Source organism: Leptodactylus fuscus, chromosome 3 (genome assembly GCF_031893055.1).
Source record: "Leptodactylus fuscus isolate aLepFus1 chromosome 3, aLepFus1.hap2, whole genome shotgun sequence".
NCBI lineage: Eukaryota > Metazoa > Chordata > Amphibia > Anura > Leptodactylidae > Leptodactylus > Leptodactylus fuscus.
In genome coordinates this window covers 125,314,508-125,339,331 of record NC_134267.1, presented here as the reverse complement: position 1 = coordinate 125,339,331, position 24,824 = coordinate 125,314,508, and the positions used below count along the sequence as shown (strand labels likewise).

The following is a 24,824-nucleotide window of genomic DNA, read 5'->3' as shown; positions in this document are numbered from 1 at the left end:
ACAGCTGATTCAAAGCCACGCCTACTTCGAATGTTCTAGAAGACCCTGCCAGCTGAGAGGGATGACCTGAACTTGACCCTGACTCCCTGAGGTAAGTAAAAAATGGCGGGAAAAATTACCTGACAAAAATTAAAAAGGGGAAATAATGAATGATAGAAACTTTTAACCGTATTAAAATTAAACTGCAATAATTTGTTTTTTATGGTTCCATGATACCATGTGTCCCCCGAGCAATTAGTGCTCTGGGGGGCCCTGTCATGGTATCATAGGAACCAATTTTTCTCTTTTACCAAAAACCGTAACAACTTAATGGAATAAATCAATACTACTTAAATAAGCTATAAATAAATAAACACACAACACAACCAAATTCTTTAGTGGATAATAATTGGCCACGGTGTTTATTAAGGTTACAATAATTTAACCATGAATAAATAAATAAATAAATAATTAGATTAAATAAATAATTAAATAAATAAAAACCAATATAAATAATTTTAATAAATAACGAAATAAATAATCATATTAATCAATAAAATCAATCAATCAATAAAATTCAAGTCCAACCAGCATAAGCTGATCGACTAACCCACAAGCCATGGATCACAGATTCATGGCACCCCCAAAACACCGCAGCCAACGCTCAACTATATTTTGCAAACCCAAATTAAATATATCATTACCTATAACAGTCAGGTGAACACCATCGCACCTGTACATACCTACCACGAAGCCCTCTAAATCAACATGCCTGTAGGCAAAACCATTTATGCTAGGTAAAAACCGTGACATTGCCCTATTTATCCTTTTCCTAATCTTATCAAAATATTTCCCCTCTCTCCCTGACCAAATTAGACGAGGGACAATTTCTGAGAAAGCAAATACCGTTTGAGGTAAAAGGCATCTCAACAAAGCCAGATCTCTCCTCATCTCCCAAAGCAATGTCACGGTCTTTATTTTAGCCAAATCATTACCTCCACAGTGTATTATTAAAAAATCAGGTGCAGGAAAAACAGCTAATAACATTTTAACTTCCATAACTATTTTGTTCCATTTTAAACCTCTAATTCCATGCCATAAAATGGAAAGTTTGTTGTCAAACGATAAATTTGTAGAATAACTCCTCCTTGCAGCTCGTTCCTTTGCCCAAAAGATAAATGAATGCCCTATTATCCAGACGGTCAGGACCTTACCTAATTAACATAAAATAAAATTAATTATTCAATATATAACTCTGGGCGTACATACAAATTACATCTATTTGAACTCCACCTCCCAATTCTTCTAATAATGGTTTCATCTAAACCCAGACGAGCAGCCTCGGTTGCAGCACCGATTCTGAACGAATGTGATGTAAACCTAAAATCAGCCAGACCTATGGCTGACAAGGACTTCTTCAAAATAGCTGAAAATTGATATTTAGTTAAAGGATTTAAGTTTCTATGCATTAATAAATCACTCCTACCTTGAGGTCTGATCTCCAACCATGCCCGCATAGCACCTACCGGGCAAACACTCTGATCTCTCAGGCAAGACAGTTTCAAAACTTGCCCCCTACCTGTTTGATCCGTCTTTGATTTTCTTATTAATACTTGAATTGAATTTTGGTGAACTTGAATATCAGAGACCAATAATGGAGAAATACAATTAGCATTGGAAGCTACTAATTCTCCTACACGCAGAGCTGCAAAGAAAGCTAAAATGAAAGCAGTTTTAAACAAGCAAACTTCAAAACTATCTGTACAAACGGAGGGTAAAACCGTGCAAATGTCATTTAGTATTTTGAATGTTATAGGCCTCCTATCGTCCTGTTTTGCAAATTTTCTCTTATACCCTTTAACTGATTGTTTTATAGCAAAAGATTGTAACAAAGGAGGCTCATCATTTAACTTCAAGAAAAATGAGACTCCAGCAATAGCCTTCAAAACCGTAGACACTGCTCTGCCTTTTATAAACAAACTGTTCACAAAGATCAATTTATAACTTGAATCAACTTGCCAACAGCTTATGTTATTATCCCTGCAAAAGACAACCCATTCTTTCCATGCAGCGGAATATTCCGCCCACGTGCGAGGGCTTACCGAATTCTTTATGCTGTCGGTTATTGGTCCCAAATTAGGTCCCATAAATGGGAAGGGCAAGGTATTCCATGCACCGCTGCATCTGGTACCAGCTTTCTGAAACTCTCCCACTGATAACGAGAAAGCGCGTCCGCAATTAAATTCCTATGACCTTCCAAATATTCTGCCTTGATCCAAATATTCAATTTAAGGCAGTAAAGTACCAAATGTTTCAACAACTTAGATGTAAATAAGCACTTAGATGATAAAGTGTTTACTGCGAACATAACTCCCTTGTTATCAGTATGTAACAATATTCTTTTATTCTGAAACTCCTTTCCCCATATCACGATTGCTACTACAACAGGAAATATTTCTAGCGCTACAATGCTTTTTGTCACTTTATTACTAATCCAGGAAGCCGGCCAACGTTCCGCTGACCACTGTTTGTCAAAGAATGCTCCATAACCGATGCTACCTGATGCATCTGTGAAAAGATTTAATGCATCAGCCGATTGAAAATCCTCCTGAATCACACTCCTTCCATTAAATTGATCTAAAAACTCGAGCCATAAACCCAAATCATCTTTAAGAGCTCTTGTCAAGCGTATATGGCTCCTGGGTGAACGCAAACCTTTAGTTGCATGGTACAGGCTTTTACTAAATACCCTACCCATAGGCATTATACGAGTAGCAAAGTTTAATGATCCTAGTAAAGACTGCATATCTTTTAATGTAGTCTTGTTCCTGGCTAACATCTCAATTAAAGACACCTTTAGCTTCAAGAGTTTATCCTCTGGCAACCTAAATTCCATTCTATCAGAATTAATCACTATCCCTAAAAACTCAAGCTCTTGACAAGGATAAACAGTTTTGTCCAAAGCCAAAGGTACACCAAAACAATCACAAATAGACATAAAATTAGATAGTAAATCAAAACAAAGCTGAGAATTTGCATCACCAATAAACAAAAAATCGTCCAAATAGTGGAGTATTCCACCGTCACTAATAACCTGGCTCAACACCCAATGAAGAAAGCTGGAAAACAATTCAAAATAAAAACAAGATAAAGAAAACCCCATTGGTAACATCTTATCATAGAAATAAAAACCATCAAAAAACATTCCTAACGAGTTGTAACCTAATGGATTAACTGGTAGCAATCTGAACGCGGACTTAATGTCTGCCTTAGCTAATAGGGCACCTCTACCCGCTTTCCTGAGTAAAGGAACCACATCATCAAAAGCAGCATAACGTACAGATGCTAATGAATTATCAACTTCATCATTTAAAGATCTATGTGGCGGATAAGATAAATGATGAATTAGCCTGTAAGAGCCAGCCTCTTTTTTGGGAACAATGCCTAATGGGGAGATTCTAAAATTAACGAAAGGGGGGTGTTCAAATGGACCAGCAATTCTATCTGCCTGAATTTCCTTAACTAACTTATCCCTAACAATTTCTTTAAACATATCAACGGATTTTAAATTCTTATAACAAACACAACCTAAACCTTTGAATTCAGGAACAGAAAAACCTTCGGAAAAACCAACTATTAAAATTTCAGTTTTCCGTTTGTCTGGGTACTTGTTTAACCAAACTAGCATTTTTTCCAGTTTCACTGGAGTCGACACTTTTGGACAATAACTCCCTTGTACTCGGCTGCTGCTGACTATTTTGTGCTTTTTTAAAACATCTTGAAACGGGATGAGTGCCTGAACAAAACGAGCACTCATGCCTATATTTACAATTTTGCTGCCACTTACAAGAGGAGTCATTGAATGCAAAACAGACCCCCCTTTTAAAAGGAGTCTGTGATGCATTAGTTGTTCTAGATGTTGATGCCGTTCGTTGAGGAAGCATTAGATTAATCCATAATCCTATGTCCTTCACTCCCCATCTTATATTTGGGTGAACTGCTAGCTTTTGACGAAACATTTCATCATATATGAACCAAGCAGTTCCACCAAAATTCTTGTATGCCTCTAGGACAATATCAACATGTTGAAACAAACCAGTGCATTTATTCGGAAACCTTTCACCCAATATTGCCGAATAAATGCAGAAACCCTGTAACCAATTATTAAAGGAGCGAGGAACACTCCGTTTCCGTTCCTCCTCCTTTTCATCCTTCTTGTCCCCCCGCAAAATAGGTTCCTTTGCGGAAGGCAACAAGGATAATATATCAATGAATTCACCTTTCCAAATCTTTTCCTTTATAGTGTTATTCAAATGAAAACCTAATGGTGTCACTTCACAGGCTATTGCCTCCTTTGCGCATGTCTCCGCCACCCCGCTGCCCATCTCCAACTGCGGGAGATTACTCAAAGCGGGCATTGAAGTAGCCGACACCGATGCACCAGGAGACAATAAACCGACAGTTTTTTCACCTAAATCAATGCTGTCCCTAGCGCACGCCTCCGCCACCCCGCTGCCTGTCCCCAACACTGGGGGACTATTTAAAGTAGGCATTGTGGTAGCAGACGCCGGTGCAACAGGGGACCATACATTAATCAAAGGGTTAACATTTCTAGACATGTTAAAACAATTAGACATGAAAGACATAAATTGATTAAATAATTCATTACTGTGTGTGGAAGGTATGGAGCACTCACCAATCGCCGACGAGCTGCTCTCCTCCCTTCTGCTTCCGGATGCTGCTGCTGGTGGAGGGGGTGTAGAGCTTCGCCCCATCGCTGCTGGGCCACGGCTTCCTCTTCTTCTTTCAGGCCGGTCCGCCTGACCTCTGTTCAGCTGACCCCTCGATGTAGCGCCGGGGTCAGCCCTTTTGTCCCCGCCGCTCCTGACGTGCTCCGGCAGCGGTGGCTCCGCCCACCGCCCCTCTGCGCCGGCCTCCTGTCTTCCCTTGCCGGCAGACCTGGGCTGTCGGCGCTGTCCCCTGCTTCCGCTTCGGTTCAGGGAAGGGGGAGGCGTGTATGCGCGCCGGCCTCTCCTAGCTCTTTTGCTGGCCGGGCGCCACGCCTCCTCGCTCCCCCTCCCCTCAGCCTCAGGTTCTTCACCGCCGCCGCCCAGCAGCTCGGCCTCTTCCTCTTCCGGCACTCCGACAGACAGGAAGTCTGTTTCTTCAGCCGGCTCTTCAGCTCCTGCCCGCTCTTCTCCCGCAGCTGCGACCGACTCCTCTTCTGCTGCCGCCGGCTCTTCACTGAGGCAGCGCCTCAGCCACTGCTCCCCTCCGGCGCTCTCCGCTCTCCTCAGCAGACGATGTAGCAGGTCTTCCATGGCTTGCTTGAAGATCACGTCGCGAATGCCCGAACAGCTGATTGCCGGCTTTTTATATTCAAATTTCGCGCCAAAAACACCTGATCTCTCCAATCAACTGACAGAATCCCAGAACAGCTGATTCAAAGCCACGCCTACTTCGAATGTTCTAGAAGACCCTGCCAGCTGAGAGGGATGACCTGAACTTGACCCTGACTCCCTGAGGTAAGTAAAAAATGGCGGGAAAAATTACCTGACAAAAATTAAAAAGGGGAAATAATGAATGATAGAAACTTTTAACCGTATTAAAATTAAACTGCAATAATTTGTTTTTTATGGTTCCATGATACCATGTGTCCCCCGAGCAATTAGTGCTCTGGGGGGCCCTGTCATGAGTAACCCCTTTTTTTTACAATCCGCCTATCTGTTGTTCTGGTCATGCTAGCTCTAAATCAATTGTAGAAAAAATTTCTATTTTTTAACATTTTAAAGGAATTGTTCAGGATAACTTGATTTTATTTATTTATTTTGTTTGCACGGAGGCTGGAGAAGGTGAAAAAAAAATATCAAAACCCCACAATGAGCTGTACCCAGTGCTCTTGTGTCTCCCACTGCACTCCAGTACTGTCGTTCTGGGGTCTTGTTTGGTTGGAAGTACCTGTTGTCCAAAAAGGCCAATCAGTGGTCTAAGGAAAGGACACGGGATGTCACAGGTGACGTATGCAAGTTACAGCCTGGTTCCACCAAAACAAGACCCCGGATCAGCAGGACAGGACTGTGGTGGGAGAACAGAAGCATTGGGGACAGGTGAGTAGGGGTTACTTTCTTTGTTTTTTCACTTTCCACGACCTCCTTACAAACAATGATTATTCTGGACAACTCCATTAACAAAAAAAAATATTTATGCTTTCTAAGAAAAATAAAAGAACACATAAATGTGAACCCAGGCTTATCAGCACCAATACGAAACCTGTATCTTATCTTTTAGACAAACAAAATATGTTTATTTACGTTAACGGTTTTCTTTTGGTCATTGAAGTCTCAAATCATGATAGAGTTGAATCTGAAGTTCAATAAGTAGACATTTACAAATGATTCATAGATTTCTTTTCTGTTACAGATGGATTGCCTAGACATGAGATAAATATATTGGATGCTCAGTACACTTATGGATGTGAATTCTATGGTGCTAATATTCTTTTAATAATGAATCCTGTAACTGATAAATGTTTTTTCAAAATATCTCAGGTAAATGTTAATGTTTTCACAAAGTTATCTTTGATATAAGGTGCTGAGTGTTTATAATATAGTTCATTGCTTTGGTGTACCAATGTGTATTGTTGGCCTCGGTCACTGTGATCTGCCGATGGCTGCTTGTCACAAATATATCCTCATGCTATGTTATCTATTTCTAAATAGACCATTATAAGCCATTGCTGTGAAAAGAACCACTGATTGTGTTTTTACTTTCATGACGCCATTACTGCAATACTTCTACAGTCCGTCTATTTCTGTGTTTTGCTATTCTGTCATATTAATTGGTATGTAAATTAATGCAATGGAAATCTGCCCCAAGTTGACTCATGGTGCAAGTGCGTTGATGCAAGCACATCGATAAATGATTTCTATTGTTAGCTTGTAGTTAAAGGCACAAAATCCTATATATGATTTTTGTAAATGGATAGAATTGGATTTTCACTTCCATTTTTAATTCTGAATTTGAAAATATGTTATTTACATACTTATTTTTTTTATAGATATTACAGCAGAAAAATTGTGTAATTCTTCAAGGAGACCACGGTACTGGCAAAACTGAAACAATAAAGGTATGTAGATCAGATACCTGATACTCACACTTAGGTAATGATGTCACCTCTATCTGCGTCATTACCACTCTGATAAACTTGAATACAACAGTAGAGCATGTAGCTCTCAGCTCTATGTTGTGCCATTTGGGCTTTGGTTAATGATATCAGTGGCAAGGGGATGCAAAGTGCGCCAAGTTGGAGGCATAACCACTAGAGATGAGCGAACAGTGTTCTATCGAACTCATGTTCGATCGGATATTAGGCTGTTCGGCATGTTCGAATCGAATCGAACACCGCGTGGTAAAGTGCGCCATTACTCGATTCCCCTCCCACCTTCCCTGGCGCCTTTTTTGCTCCAATAACAGCGCAGGGTAGGTGGGACAGGAACTACGACACCGATGACGTTGAAAAAAGTAGGCAAAACCCATTGGCTGCCGAAAACATGTGACCTCTAATTTAAAAGAACAGCGACGCCCAGCTTCGCGTCATTCTGAGCTTGCAATTCACCGGGGACGGAGGTTTCCGACCAGTTAGCTAGGGGTTAGATTCTGGGTAGGCAGGGACAGGCTAGATAGGAAGGAGAAGACAACCACAACAGCTCTTGTAAGAGCTAAATTCCAGGGAGAAGCTTGTCAGTGTAACGTGGCACTGACGGGCTCAATCGCCGCAACCCAGCTTTCCCAGGATCCTGAATGGAATACACTGTCAGTGTATTCCCGTATACCCGATATATACCCCCGATACCCGTTCCAACGGTGTGCCCCCCCACCTTCACCCCAGAAATACCCTGCAAGACCCCTAGCAATAGGATTGGGGCTATATACACCCACTATTTTTGCTACTGCCATATGGTGCCATTGTCTCACTGGGAATTCAAAGAATATATTGGGCTTACATATAACTTCAATTCCAGGGAGAAGCTTGTCAGTGTAACGTGGCACTGACGGGCTCAATCGCCGCAACCCAGCTTTCCCAGGATCCTGAATGGAACACACTGACAGTGTATTCCCATATACCCCATATATACACCCCAAATCCCCGTTCCAACGGTGTGCCCCCCCACCTTCACCTCAGAAATACCCTGCAAGTCCCCTAGCAATAGAATTGGGGCTATATACACCCACAATTTTTGCTACTGGTATATAGTGCCATTGTCTGACTGGGAATTCAAAGAATATATTGGGGTGACGTGCACCCACAATTTTTGCTACTGCTATACAGTGCCATTGTCTCACTGGGAATTCAAAGAATATATTGGGGTTATGTGCACCCACAATTTTTACTACTGGTATACAGTGCCATTGTCTGACTGGGAATTCAAAGAATATATGGGGGTTACGTGCACCCACAATTTTTGCTACTGCTATACAGTGCCATTGTCTCACTGGGAATTCAAAGAATATATTGGGGTTATGTGCATCCACAATTTTTACTACTGGTATACAGTGCCATTGTCTGACTGGGAATTCAAAGAATATATGGGGGTTATGTGCACCCACAATTTTTGCTACTGCTATACAGTGCCATTGTCTCACTGGGAATTCAAAGAATATATTGGGGTTATGTGCACCCACAATTTTTGCTACTGCTATACAGTTCCATTGTCTCACTGGGAATTCAAAGAATATATGGGGGTTATGTGCACCCACAATTTTTACTACTGGTATACAGTGCCATTGTCTGACTGGGAATTCAAAGAATATATGGGGGTTATGTGCACCCACAATTTTTACTACTGGTATATAGTGCCATTGTCTGACTGGGAATTCAAAGAATATATGGGGGTTATGTGCACCCACAATTTTTACTACTGGTATATAGTGCCATTGTCTGACTGGGAATTCAAAGAATATATGGGGGTTATGTGCACCCACAATTTTTACTACTGGTATATAGTGCCATTGTCTGACTGGGAATTGAAAGAATATATGGGGGTTATGTGCACCCACAATTTTTAATACTGGTATACAGTGCCATTGTCTGACTGGGAATTCAAAGAATATATTGGGGTTACGTGCACCCACAATTTTTACTACTGGTATACAGTGCCATTGTCTGACTGGGAATTCAAAGAATATATGGGGGTTATGTGCACCCACAATTTTTACTACTGGTATACAGTGCCATTGTCTGACTGGGAATTCAAAGAATATATTGGGGTTACGTGCACCCACAATTTTTACTACTGGTATACAGTGCCATTGTCTGACTGGGAATTCAAAGAATATATGGGGGTTATGTGCACCCACAATTTTTACTACTGGTATACAGTGCCATTGTCTGACTGGGAATTCAAAGAATATATGGGGGTTACGTGCACCCACAATTTTTGCTACTGCTATACAGTGCCATTGTCTCACTGGGAATTCAAAGAATATATTGGGGTTATGTGCACCCACAATTTTTACTACTGGTATATAGTGCCATTGTCTGACTGGGAATTCAAAGAATATATGGGGGTTACGTGCACCCACAATTTTTGCTACTGCTATACAGTGCCATTGTCTGACTGGGAATTCAAAGAATATATTGGGGTTATGTGCACCCACTATTTTTAATACTGGTATACAGTGCCATTGTCTGACTGGGAATTCAAAGAATATATGGGGGTTATGTGCACCCACAATTTTTACTACTGGTATACAGTGCCATTGTCTGACTGGGAATTCAAAGAATATATGGGGGTTATGTGCACCCACAATTTTTACTACTGGTATATAGTGCCATTGTCTGACTGGGAATTCAAAGAATATATGGGGGTTATGTGCACCCACAATTTTTACTACTGGTATATAGTGCCATTGTCTGACTGGGAATTCAAAGAATATATGGGGGTTATGTGCACCCACAATTTTTACTACTGGTATATAGTGCCATTGTCTGACTGGGAATTCAAAGAATATATGGGGGTTATGTGCACCCACAATTTTTAATACTGGTATACAGTGCCATTGTCTGACTGGGAATTCAAAGAATATATTGGGGTTACGTGCACCCACAATTTTTACTACTGGTATACAGTGCCATTGTCTGACTGGGAATTCAAAGAATATATGGGGGTTACGTGCACCCACAATTTTTACTACTGGTATACAGTGCCATTGTCTGACTGGGAATTCAAAGAATATATGGGGGTTATGTGCACCCACAATTTTTACTACTGGTATACAGTGCCATTGTCTGACTGGGAATTCAAAGAATATATGGGGGTTATGTGCACCCACAATTTTTAATACTGGTATACAGTGCCATTGTCTGACTGGGAATTCAAAGAATATATTGGGGTTACGTGCACCCACAATTTTTACTACTGGTATACAGTGCCATTGTCTGACTGGGAATTCAAAGAATATATGGGGGTTACGTGCACCCACAATTTTTACTACTGGTATACAGTGCCATTGTCTGACTGGGAATTCAAAGAATATATTGGGGTTATGTGCACCCACAATTTTTACTACTGGTATACAGTGCCATTGTCTGACTGGGAATTCAAAGAATATATGGGGGTTATGTGCACCCACAATTTTTGCTACTGCTATACAGTGCCATTGTCTCACTGGGAATTCAAAGAATATATTGGGGTTATGTGCACCCACAATTTTTACTACTGGTATACAGTGCCATTGTCTGACTGGGAATTCAAAGAATATATGGGGGTTACGTGCACCCACAATTTTTGCTACTGCTATACAGTTCCATTGTCTCACTGGGAATTCAAAGAATATATGGGGGTTATGTGCACCCACAATTTTTACTACTGGTATATAGTGCCATTGTCTGACTGGGAATTCAAAGAATATATGGGGGTTACGTGCACCCACAATTTTTGCTACTGCTATACAGTGCCATTGTCTGACTGGGAATTCAAAGAATATATTGGGGTTATGTGCACCCACTATTTTTAATACTGGTATACAGTGCCATTGTCTGACTGGGAATTCAAAGAATATATGGGGGTTATGTGCACCCACAATTTTTGCTACTGCTATACAGTGCCATTGTCTCACTGGGAATTCAAAGAATATATTGGGGTTATGTGCACCCACAATTTTTGCTACTGCTATACAGTGCCATTGTCTCACTGGGAATTCAAAGAATATATTGGGGTTATGTGCACCCACAATTTTTACTACTGGTATACAGTGCCATTGTCTGACTGGGAATTCAAAGAATATATGGGGGTTACGTGCACCCACAATTTTTGCTACTGCTATACAGTGCCATTGTCTCACTGGGAATTCAAAGAATATATTGGGGTTATGTGCACCCACAATTTTTACTACTGGTATATAGTGCCATTGTCTGACTGGGAATTCAAAGAATATATGGGGGTTACGTGCACCCACAATTTTTGCTACTGCTATATAGTGCCATTGTCTGACTGGGAATTCAAAGAATATATTGGGGTTATGTGCACCCACTATTTTTAATACTGGTATACAGTGCCATTGTCTGACTGGGAATTCAAAGAATATATGGGGGTTATGTGCACCCACAATTTTTACTACTGGTATACAGTGCCATTGTCTGACTGGGAATTCAAAGAATATATGGGGGTTATGTGCACCCACAATTTTTACTACTGGTATATAGTGCCATTGTCTGACTGGGAATTCAAAGAATATATGGGGGTTATGTGCACCCACAATTTTTACTACTGGTATATAGTGCCATTGTCTGACTGGGAATTCAAAGAATATATGGGGGTTATGTGCACCCACAATTTTTACTACTGGTATATAGTGCCATTGTCTGACTGGGAATTCAAAGAATATATGGGGGTTATGTGCACCCACAATTTTTAATACTGGTATACAGTGCCATTGTCTGACTGGGAATTCAAAGAATATATTGGGGTTACGTGCACCCACAATTTTTACTACTGGTATACAGTGCCATTGTCTGACTGGGAATTCAAAGAATATATGGGGGTTATGTGCACCCACAATTTTTACTACTGGTATACAGTGCCATTGTCTGACTGGGAATTCAAAGAATATATGGGGGTTACGTGCACCCACAATTTTTGCTACTGCTATACAGTGCCATTGTCTCACTGGGAATTCAAAGAATATATTGGGGTTATGTGCACCCACAATTTTTACTACTGGTATATAGTGCCATTGTCTGACTGGGAATTCAAAGAATATATGGGGGTTACGTGCACCCACAATTTTTGCTACTGCTATACAGTGCCATTGTCTGACTGGGAATTCAAAGAATATATTGGGGTTATGTGCACCCACTATTTTTAATACTGGTATACAGTGCCATTGTCTGACTGGGAATTCAAAGAATATATGGGGGTTATGTGCACCCACAATTTTTACTACTGGTATACAGTGCCATTGTCTGACTGGGAATTCAAAGAATATATGGGGGTTATGTGCACCCACAATTTTTACTACTGGTATATAGTGCCATTGTCTGACTGGGAATTCAAAGAATATATGGGGGTTATGTGCACCCACAATTTTTACTACTGGTATATAGTGCCATTGTCTGACTGGGAATTCAAAGAATATATGGGGGTTATGTGCACCCACAATTTTTAATACTGGTATACAGTGCCATTGTCTGACTGGGAATTCAAAGAATATATTGGGGTTACGTGCACCCACAATTTTTACTACTGGTATACAGTGCCATTGTCTGACTGGGAATTCAAAGAATATATGGGGGTTACGTGCACCCACAATTTTTACTACTGGTATACAGTGCCATTGTCTGACTGGGAATTCAAAGAATATATGGGGGTTATGTGCACCCACAATTTTTGCTACTGCTATACAGTGCCATTGTCTCACTGGGAATTCAAAGAATATATTGGGGTTATGTGCACCCACAATTTTTACTACTGGTATACAGTGCCATTGTCTGACTGGGAATTCAAAGAATATATGGGGGTTATGTGCACCCACAATTTTTGCTACTGCTATACAGTGCCATTGTCTGACTGGGAATTCAAAGAATATATTGGGGTTATGTGCACCCACAATTTTTACTACTGGTATACAGTGCCATTGTCTGACTGGGAATTCAAAGAATATATGGGGGTTACGTGCACCCACAATTTTTGCTACTGCTATACAGTTCCATTGTCTCACTGGGAATTCAAAGAATATATGGGGGTTATGTGCACCCTCAATTTTTACTACTGGTATATAGTGCCATTGTCTGACTGGGAATTCAAAGAATATATGGGGGTTATGTGCACCCACAATTTTTACTACTGGTATACAGTGCCATTGTCTGACTGGGAATTCAAAGAATATATGGGGGTTATGTGCACCCACAATTTTTACTACTGGTATATAGTGCCATTGTCTGACTGGGAATTCAAAGAATATATGGGGGTTATGTGCACCCACAATTTTTACTACTGGTATATAGTGCCATTGTCTGACTGGGAATTCAAAGAATATATGGGGGTTATGTGCACCCACAATTTTTACTACTGGTATATAGTGCCATTGTCTGACTGGGAATTCAAAGAATATATGGGGGTTATGTGCACCCACAATTTTTAATACTGGTATACAGTGCCATTGTCTGACTGGGAATTCAAAGAATATATTGGGGTTACGTGCACCCACAATTTTTACTACTGGTATACAGTGCCATTGTCTGACTGGGAATTCAAAGAATATATGGGGGTTACGTGCACCCACAATTTTTACTACTGGTATACAGTGCCATTGTCTGACTGGGAATTCAGAGAATATATGGGGGTTATGTGCACCCACAATTTTTACTACTGGTATACAGTGCCATTGTCTGACTGGGAATTCAAAGAATATATGGGGGTTATGTGCACCCACAATTTTTGCTACTGCTATACAGTGCCATTGTCTCACTGGGAATTCAAAGAATATATTGGGGTTATGTGCACCCACAATTTTTACTACTGGTATACAGTGCCATTGTCTGACTGGGAATTCAAAGAATATATGGGGGTTATGTGCACCCACAATTTTTGCTACTGCTATACAGTGCCATTGTCTGACTGGGAATTCAAAGAATATATTGGGGTTATGTGCACCCACAATTTTTACTACTGGTATACAGTGCCATTGTCTGACTGGGAATTCAAAGAATATATGGGGGTGACGTGCACCCACAATTTTTGCTACTGCTATACAGTTCCATTGTCTCACTGGGAATTCAAAGAATATATGGGGGTTATGTGCACCCTCAATTTTTACTACTGGTATATAGTGCCATTGTCTGACTGGGAATTCAAAGAATATATGGGGGTTACGTGCACCCACAATTTTTGCTACTGCTATACAGTGCCATTGTCTGACTGGGAATTCAAAGAATATATTGGGGTTATGTGCACCCACAATTTTTACTACTGGTATACAGTGCCATTGTCTGACTGGGAATTCAAAGAATATATGGGGGTTATGTGCACCCACAATTTTTACTACTGGTATATAGTGCCATTGTCTGACTGGGAATTCAAAGAATATATGGGGGTTATGTGCACCCACAATTTTTACTACTGGTATATAGTGCCATTGTCTGACTGGGAATTCAAAGAATATATGGGGGTTATGTGCACCCACAATTTTTACTACTGGTATATAGTGCCATTGTCTGACTGGGAATTCAAAGAATATATGGGGGTTATGTGCACCCACAATTTTTAATACTGGTATACAGTGCCATTGTCTGACTGGGAATTCAAAGAATATATTGGGGTTACGTGCACCCACAATTTTTACTACTGGTATACAGTGCCATTGTCTGACTGGGAATTCAAAGAATATATGGGGGTTATGTGCACCCACAATTTTTACTACTGGTATACAGTGCCATTGTCTGACTGGGAATTCAAAGAATATATGGGGGTTACGTGCACCCACAATTTTTGCTACTGCTATACAGTGCCATTGTCTCACTGGGAATTCAAAGAATATATTGGGGTTATGTGCACCCACAATTTTTACTACTGGTATATAGTGCCATTGTCTGACTGGGAATTCAAAGAATATATGGGGGTTACGTGCACCCACAATTTTTGCTACTGCTATACAGTGCCATTGTCTGACTGGGAATTCAAAGAATATATTGGGGTTATGTGCACCCACTATTTTTAATACTGGTATACAGTGCCATTGTCTGACTGGGAATTCAAAGAATATATGGGGGTTATGTGCACCCACAATTTTTACTACTGGTATACAGTGCCTTTGTCTGACTGGGAATTCAAAGAATATATGGGGGTTATGTGCACCCACAATTTTTACTACTGGTATATAGTGCCATTGTCTGACTGGGAATTCAAAGAATATATGGGGGTTATGTGCACCCACAATTTTTACTACTGGTATATAGTGCCATTGTCTGACTGGGAATTCAAAGAATATATGGGGGTTATGTGCACCCACAATTTTTACTACTGGTATATAGTGCCATTGTCTGACTGGGAATTCAAAGAATATATGGGGGTTATGTGCACCCACAATTTTTAATACTGGTATACAGTGCCATTGTCTGACTGGGAATTCAAAGAATATATTGGGGTTACGTGCACCCACAATTTTTACTACTGGTATACAGTGCCATTGTCTGACTGGGAATTCAAAGAATATATGGGGGTTACGTGCACCCACAATTTTTACTACTGGTATACAGTGCCATTGTCTGACTGGGAATTCAAAGAATATATGGGGGTTATGTGCACCCACAATTTTTACTACTGGTATACAGTGCCATTGTCTGACTGGGAATTCAAAGAATATATGGGGGTTATGTGCACCCACAATTTTTGCTACTGCTATACAGTGCCATTGTCTCACTGGGAATTCAAAGAATATATTGGGGTTATGTGCACCCACAATTTTTACTACTGGTATACAGTGCCATTGTCTGACTGGGAATTCAAAGAATATATGGGGGTTATGTGCACCCACAATTTTTGCTACTGCTATACAGTGCCATTGTCTGACTGGGAATTCAAAGAATATATTGGGGTTATGTGCACCCACAATTTTTACTACTGGTATACAGTGCCATTGTCTGACTGGGAATTCAAAGAATATATGGGGGTTACGTGCACCCACAATTTTTGCTACTGCTATACAGTTCCATTGTCTCACTGGGAATTCAAAGAATATATGGGGGTTATGTGCACCCTCAATTTTTACTACTGGTATATAGTGCCATTGTCTGACTGGGAATTCAAAGAATATATGGGGGTTATGTGCACCCACAATTTTTACTACTGGTATATAGTGCCATTGTCTGACTGGGAATTCAAAGAATATATGGGGGTTATGTGCACCCACAATTTTTAATACTGGTATATAGTGCCATTGTCTGACTGGGAATTCAAAGAATATATGGGGGTTATGTGCACCCACAATTTTTACTACTGGTATATAGTGCCATTGTCTGACTGGGAATTCAAAGAATATATGGGGGTTATGTGCACCCACAATTTTTACTACTGGTATATAGTGCCATTGTCTGACTGGGAATTCAAAGAATATATGGGGGTTATGTGCACCCACAATTTTTAATACTGGTATACAGTGCCATTGTCTGACTGGGAATTCAAAGAATATATTGGGGTTACGTGCACCCACAATTTTTACTACTGGTATACAGTGCCATTGTCTGACTGGGAATTCAAAGAATATATGGGGGTTACGTGCACCCACAATTTTTACTACTGGTATACAGTGCCATTGTCTGACTGGGAATTCAAAGAATATATGGGGGTTATGTGCACCCACAATTTGTACTACTGGTATACAGTGCCATTGTCTGACTGGGAATTCAAAGAATATATGGGGGTTATGTGCACCCACAATTTTTGCTACTGCTATACAGTGCCATTGTCTGACTGGGAATTCAAAGAATATATTGGGGTTATGTGCACCCACAATTTTTACTACTGGTATACAGTGCCATTGTCTGACTGGGAATTCAAAGAATATATGGGGGTTATGTGCACCCACAATTTTTGCTACTGCTATACAGTGCCATTGTCTGACTGGGAATTCAAAGAATATATTGGGGTTATGTGCACCCACAATTTTTACTACTGGTATACAGTGCCATTGTCTGACTGGGAATTCAAAGAATATATGGGGGTTACGTGCACCCACAATTTTTGCTACTGCTATACAGTGCCATTGTCTGACTGGGAATTCAAAGAATATATTGGGGTTATGTGCACCCACAATTTTTACTACTGGTATACAGTGCCATTGTCTGACTGGGAATTCAAAGAATATATGGGGGTTATGTGCACCCACAATTTTTACTACTGGTATATAGTGCCATTGTCTGACTGGGAATTCAAAGAATATATGGGGGTTATGTGCACCCACAATTTTTACTACTGGTATATAGTGCCATTGTCTGACTGGGAATTCAAAGAATATATGGGGGTTATGTGCACCCACAATTTTTACTACTGGTATATAGTGCCATTGTCTGACTGGGAATTCAAAGAATATATGGGGGTTATGTGCACCCACAATTTTTAATACTGGTATACAGTGCCATTGTCTGACTGGGAATTTAAAGAATATATTGGGGTTACGTGCACCCACAATTTTTACTACTGGTATACAGTGCCATTGTCTGACTGGGAATTCAAAGAATATATGGGGGTTATGTGCACCCACAATTTTTACTACTGGTATACAGTGCCATTGTCTGACTGGGAATTCAAAGAATATATGGGGGTTACGTGCACCCACAATTTTTGCTACTGCTATACAGTGCCATTGTCTCACTGGGAATTCAAAGAATATATTGGGGTTATGTGCACCCACAATTTTTACTACTGGTATATAGTGCCATTGTCTGACTGGGAATTCAAAGAATATATGGGGGTTACGTGCACCCACAATTTTTGCTACTGCTATACAGTTCCATTGTCTCACTGGAAATTCAAAGAATATATGGGGGTTATGTGCACCCACAATTTTTACTACTGGTATATAGTGCCATTGTCTGACTGGGAATTCAAAGAATATATGGGGGTTATGTGCACCCACAATTTTTAATACTGGTATACAGTGCCATTGTCTGACTGGGAATTCAAAGAATATATTGGGGTTATGTGCACCCACAATTTTTACTACTGGTATACAGTGCCATTGTCTGACTGGGAATTCAAAGAATATATGGGGGTTATGTGCACCCACAATTTTTGCTACTGCTATACAGTGCCATTGTCTGACTGGGAATTCAAAGAATATATTGGGGTTATGTGCACCCACTATTTTTACTACTGGTATACAGTGCCATTGTCTGACTGGGAATTCAAAGAATATATGGGGGTTACGTGCACCCACAATTTTTGCTACTGGTATACAGTGCCATTGTCTCACTGGGAATTCCACAAATAATTTGGGGATTCATTCACCCTACATCTCAGGCTCTTGCCATATTCACCCAGGTTGTCAGTGCTGCACCAGCTCGTTCCCAGACAGCTCGGCCCGAAAAACATGTTACCTATATAGAGGATTTGGACAATGAAGACAACATGTTCTAAATCTAATGTCTGCACCTTCTCCAGAATTAAAATAAAGGCAGCGTTTAACTTTCAAATAGCACTGCACAAAGGAAGAGCTTATCAGCTTGTCTCATGACATGCTACTGAAAAGTTTCATTTGTGTATCTTAATGTAAATATAGTTGTATAAGCTTTTTGGGTTTTAGGCACTGCCAAGTTATTTATTACCACCCGCTCCCTTATAATGATGATGACGCCAAAGTCACTGTGGGTGTTCAGAGCTCACAGCTTTGGGTGACATTTGTCTTGCTCTCTGTCGGTACCAGCTGTCTTTTTGGATACCGTAAAGTTATGTTGACTTTATTAACAGCTATAGAAGCTTTAGCCAGGTTGTGACGGTGTGTAACCCTAACAACACTAAGTGGGATACACATTAATAGTCAGTCTATGTATGCTAAACGTATCACTGAAGTAATTTTTTTTCCCTCTCCCCTAATATAAGAAAGGAACAGACATTAGACCTAGACCGGGGTTCGAGGCTTGAAAAAATCCAGTATTATTTGTTCTTCATGATGTGAAATATGTGTTGAAAAGCAACCCAAGATGAAGTCAGCCATGTGTGCCAGTGTGTTACTTGGCATGCCTTTGCTGGCCCCAACTGTAAGGGTCACTCTCCATTTCCTCCATTTTCCACTCCCCTTCACACCATTTGTGGTGAAGCAATGGGATGCACTGAAGTGCACCCTCTAGCCTCGTGTGGGATAGGGACATCAGATGCCACTCCAACCCCCTCGTCTTCCTCCGCCAGCCAACGGTGCGAAGATGAGAGGAGTGTGCTCTGAATGTTTTCTGCCTAGCAGAGGCTAGTTCTCACTTACGAAAATGGCCCCACTTTGACCTGTATATCAGGCACAATGGTGTAGGTTTCAAAGAAACATGGCACCAACAAGTTGGAAAACGTGGGCCATGCGTGGACCGTGTTTGAGTCTGGCAAGCTCCAGATCTGCTACCAGGTTCCAGCCATTATCACAGGCGCAAAAATGCCAGGCCCCAGGTGTAGCAGGGAAAAAAAAATGCCATCTCAGCCAGGATGGCATCCCTGACCTCGGAGGCACTGTGCTGTCTGTCCCCCAAGCTGATGAGTTTCAGCACGGCCTGCTGACATCTCCCCATGCCAGTGTTACAGTGTTTTCCGCTAGTAGCTGGGGTGGAGGTTGCAGCTTCGTAGGGTTTCAGTCTACTCCTGCCATGAATTTTGGCCTGGGAGAGGAGATAGGCCACCCCAGTTTGCACCCGGGGAACAGACTCCACCACATTCACCCTGCCTGTCATTAAAGATAAGCACTGCAGCATCCCTGACCACAGGCGCTTGTCCATGTGTCGGTGGTGAAGTGGACCTTGCAGCAAAGCGCAGAGCTCTGGGCCCGACTGATGTTATGGGACACATGCAGGCGCAAGGCAGAGACAGCACACCAAGAGAAGTAGTAACGGCTAGGCCCAGCATAGGGAGGTGCCCCAGCTGCCATCTGCTGACGGAAGGCCTGGGTCTCCAGAAGCATAAACAAACACCAACATCTCCAGGGCCAGCAGTTTATCGATGAGGCTGTTACAGGCTTGGGCATGGGGGTGGGTTGTATTGTACTTCTGCCTGCAATGAAAAGCTTGGGAAATGTGGAGTGGCTGGGAAGAGGCGCATGATGGTGCAGGCCAAAAGGGCGCATGAGGGTGAACTCCCCAATGTGTCAGAGATAGGTGTGTAGGTGTCCTTGCATCATATACTTGCACCATATTTGGCTTTGGAAGTTAATTTTGTGCCAAAAAGTGGTTAAGACAGCGATCCCTCAGCTACTCCCGTTACACTGTCTATTGAAGTTACCATCTGTGGAAGTGGACCACCATTTCTAAGATCCCAAAGGAAGCAGGCAAGAGATGTGCAGTTCAGAAAAAAAGATGAGAAAATAAGTTTAGGCTGTAGAGCACAGAGGGATCGGAGAGGACAGAGCTGGTGTCGGCCAGGTATTCCCACAACATGCGCCTATACTTGTCCCTCCTGGTGACACTAGGCCCCTGAGTGGCAGTAATTTGTCCAGGGGGGCCATTAACGTGTTCCAGACCTAGGAATAAGTCTTCCAACAGGGTAGAGTTTTGCATGCCTTTGCTTCTACCCACTGTTTTTGCTGCTTAGCTTCCCTCCACATCTACTCTGCTTTCACCCCTAAACATCACCCCAGTTTATGCCTTTGCTTCTACCCAGGTTTTTTGTTGATTTAGCTTCCCTCTACATCTACACTGCTTTAGCCCCTAGACATCACCCCTGTCCATGTGGGGTCGGTGGCCTCGTCATCCACCAACTCCTCTTCCAATTGCGCACTGCCCCCTTACTGCAAACCGCACATGACCACAGCTTGCCTTGATGGCAACTGTGTCTCATGATCCCCACTTAGGTCCAGACAAGTCGGTGGCGGGTCCAAAACCCCAAAATTGGAAGGAAATGGCAGATGCTGCAGTATTTCTAACACCTGTTCCTGGTGCTCGGGCCTGGTCTGTGTTGTACCCTGCACCCTGCTTAACGCATCTGCCATATCCGAAGTTGTGCTGAGCGCATGCTAATGTTTCGTGTCCAGTGCAATGGATGGGATGGGATTTCACATAAGTCTGCCACCCATGGCCACTCATGGTTGAGCAACTGAGGGAGTTGACTTTGACGAACCCGAGGGTTTTGGAGTTGGAACTACATCAAAGGTCTGTGCTGCTCACACACTCTGCTCAACACATGATATGTTTAGTGCCAGCAGTGTGGAGACGTCGCACAACAGCCGTTGTTCCAGCAGGTACAGGCGTTGTAGGAGTGCATAGAGGCTAGCAGCGGCAACTATACACTTTAAAAACTATCCGCACAAGCGCCACACTTTCACCAGTAGCTCAGGAACATTGGGGTACCTTTTTCAAAAGATTAGCAGCAATGAGTTAAAAACGTGGCCCAGGCATGGAATATGTTGCAGGCTGCCAAGCTACAGAGCCAATCCCAGGTTACGGCCATTATCACACATGACAACATGCCTGGGCCCAGGTGCAGTGGCAAAAACCACATTGCCGTCTCATCGAGGATGGCATGACTCACTTTGTAGGCAGTGTGCTGTCTGGCCCCCAAGCTGATGAGCTTCAGCACGGCCCGCTGACGTCTCCCCACACCAGTGTTGCAGCGTTTCCAGCTCGTAGCTGGGGTCAATTTAACAGCGGAGGAGGGTGGTGTTTCAGCCCTCCTCCCAGGAATGTTGTGTGGGGAGACAAGTCAGGCCACCACATTTTGCGACCCGGTCCACGCCTCAACTACATTCAACCACTGTGCCCAAATTGAAAGGTAGCGTCCCTGTCCGCATGCACTTGTCCATTCGTAACTGGTCACATGGAACTTTAGGGCTAAGCGCTGAATTTAGGGACCGCCTCATGTTTGGGGGAAAGTGCTGGTGTGGACGGCACAGTGCGGTGGCGCAGTAGACACTCTGCCCAAAAAGGGCAGAGTGTCCCCCAGCCGGGATTCCAACATCTCCTGGGCCAGATTTCTTGAGATGAGGCCGTTGAAGCCTTGGGCATGTGGGTGGGTTGCGCTGTACTTTAGCATGAAATGAAAGGCTTGGGAGATGGGGAGTTGCTGGGAAGAGGCGCATGATGGCGCGGGCAAAAGGAGAAATGGCAGGAAAAGGTGAGGATAAGGGTGAACTCCCCAAAGTGTCAGAGGCAGATGTGGAGGTGTCCTGGCTCCTGGTCTGGACTGCAGCGCCAGCCCTGTCAACAGTGGAAGAGGCAGTGGCCACCAGGCCAAACGACGATTATCCTGCGCTTGCTCTCACCCACTGAGCCCAGGGCTTGCCTTCCAAATGATGGCACCCGCAAGAGGTGGTGAGATTCCTCTCCGCAGATCTCCAAACCATCTTGGACTTGCAAATTGCACTAAATTTGTCATGTAACTGACATGTATATGATGAGTCTATCCATTGTCTGTTCATTTTGGTGAAAGTCAGCCTGTCAGCTGACAGACAGCTGTGCTTGTCAGTGATGATGTCACCGGCTGCTTGTACCCCCAGTTTTTGCTGCTTAGCTTGCCTCCACATCCACACTGCTTTTGCCCCTACACATCACCCCTATCCATGCCTGTGCCTCTAGCCATAAGTCTGCCACCCATGGAAACTCATGGTGCAGAAAGTGAGGGAGCTGACTCTGAGGAACCCTTGGGTTTTGTAGCTGGCACTCCATCAAAGGTCTCTGCTGCTCACACACCCTGCTAAACATACGGTATCTAGGGTTAGAGCGTGTGGTGACCTCGCACAACAGTAGGTGCTTCAGGCAGATGTAGGCCTTGCTGGAGTGTATTGCGGCTAGCTCCAGGTACTGTAGACTTGGGAAAGTGGGTGTCCAAGTGCCGCACTTTCACCCTTAGCTCAGCTAATTTGGGGTATGTTTTTAAAAATCATTGCACCACTACATTGAACATGTGGGCCAGGCATGGAACGTGTTGGAGGCTGGCAAGCTCCAGAGCCCTCCAACAAGCTAAAAAACCTGGCCCCAGGGGCAGCGGGGATAAACAAATTGCCATCTCATCCAGGATGGCATCCCTGACCTCAGAGGCAGTGTGCTGTCCGTCTCCCAAGCTGATGAGCTTCAGCCCAGCCTGCTGACGTCTCCCCACACCAGTGTTGCAGCGTTTTCAGCTCGTAGCTGGGGTCAATCTAACAGCGGAGGAGGAGGAGGGTGGTGTTTCAGCCCTCCTCCCAGGAATGTTTTGTGGGGAAACAAGTCAGGAAAATTCTTGAAACGGGAGAGTTTTGCATCTTTGCCCTTGCTGCCTATGGACATCCCTTTGCCTCTAGCCACCATTTTCCCTGCTTTGCTTGCCTCCACATCCACACTGCTTTTTCCCCTAGACATCACCCCAGTCCATGCCTTAGCTTGTACCCCCAGTTTTTCCTGCTTAGCTTGCCTCCACATCCACACTGCTTTTGCCCCTAGACATCACCCCAGTCCATGCCTTAGCTTGTACCCCCAGTTTTTCCTGCTTAGCTTGCCTCCACATCCACACTGCTTTTGCCCCTAGACATCACCCCAGTCCATGCCTTAGCTTGTACCCCCAGTTTTTCCTGCTTAGCTTGCCTCCACATCCACACTGCTTTTGCCCCTAGACATCATCCCTATCCATGCCTCTTCCCCTAGCCATAACTCTGCCACCCCTGGAAACTCATGGTGCAGAAACTTTGGTTGCTGACTTTGAGGAACCCTTGGGTTTTGTAGATGGAACTCCATCAAAGGTCTGTGCAGCTCACACACCCTGCTCAAGATATGGTATTGTAGGGTTTCAGCGTGTGTGAATGACGGACAACAGCCTGTGTTTGGACAGATGTAGGCCTTGCTAGAGTGTTTTTAGGCTAGCAGCGACTCCTGTGCACTTGCAAAAGTGGGCGCACAAGCGCCGCATTTTCAACAGTAGCTTCGGTACATTTGGGTATGTTTTTAAAAAACTTTGCACCACTAGGTTAGACGTGGGCCAAACATGGAACGTGTTGGAGGCTGGCAAGCTCCAGAGCCGCTACCAGGTTCCAGCCATTATCACAGGCGTAAAAATGGCAGGCCCCAGGTGTAGCAGGGAAAAAAAAATGCCATCTCAGCCAGGATGGCATCCCTGACCTCGGAGGCACTGTGCTGTCTGTCCCCCAAGCTGATGAGCTTCAGCACCGCCTGCTGACGTCTCCCCACACCAGTGTTTTAGCGTTTGCCGCTAGTAGCTGTGGTGGAGGTTGCAGCGTCGTAGGGTTTCAGTCTACTCCTGCCATGAATTTTGGCCTGGGAGAGGAGATAGGCCACCCCAGTTTGCACCCGGGGAACAGACTCCACCACATTCACCCTGCCTGTCATTAAAGATAAGCACTGCAGCATCCCTGACCACAGGCGCTTGTCCAAGTGTCGGTGGTCAAGTGGACCTTGCAGCAAAGCGCGGAACTAAGGGCCCACCTGATGTTGAGTGACACGTGCTGGTGCAAGGCGGGGACGCCACACCGGGAGAAGTTGAGATGGCTAGGGTCGGCATAGTGAGGTGCCACAGTTGCCATCAGGTCCGGGAAGGCGGGAGTTTCAACAAGCCGGAACGCCAACCTCTCCTGGGCCAGCAGTTTAGCGATGTTGGCGTTCTAGGCTTGCGTGGGTGGGTGGTTAGCGGTGTATTTCTGCCGGCGCTCCAATGTCTGAGAGATGGTGGGTTGTT

At 43.2% G+C, this 24,824-nt stretch overlaps 1 protein-coding gene across 1 annotated transcript in view; it reads left to right on the top strand.

Annotated features, from left to right (window-relative positions):
* Positions 1 to 24,824, top strand: part of LOC142197756 (uncharacterized) — a 234,218-nt gene that overhangs the window by 85,123 nt on the left and 124,271 nt on the right. Inside the window, exons 44-45 of the mRNA XM_075268284.1 lie at positions 6,400 to 6,527; positions 7,037 to 7,105. Of these exons, the coding sequence (XP_075124385.1) occupies positions 6,400 to 6,527; positions 7,037 to 7,105 (197 nt within the window). The remainder of the gene's footprint in view (positions 1 to 6,399; positions 6,528 to 7,036; positions 7,106 to 24,824) is intronic.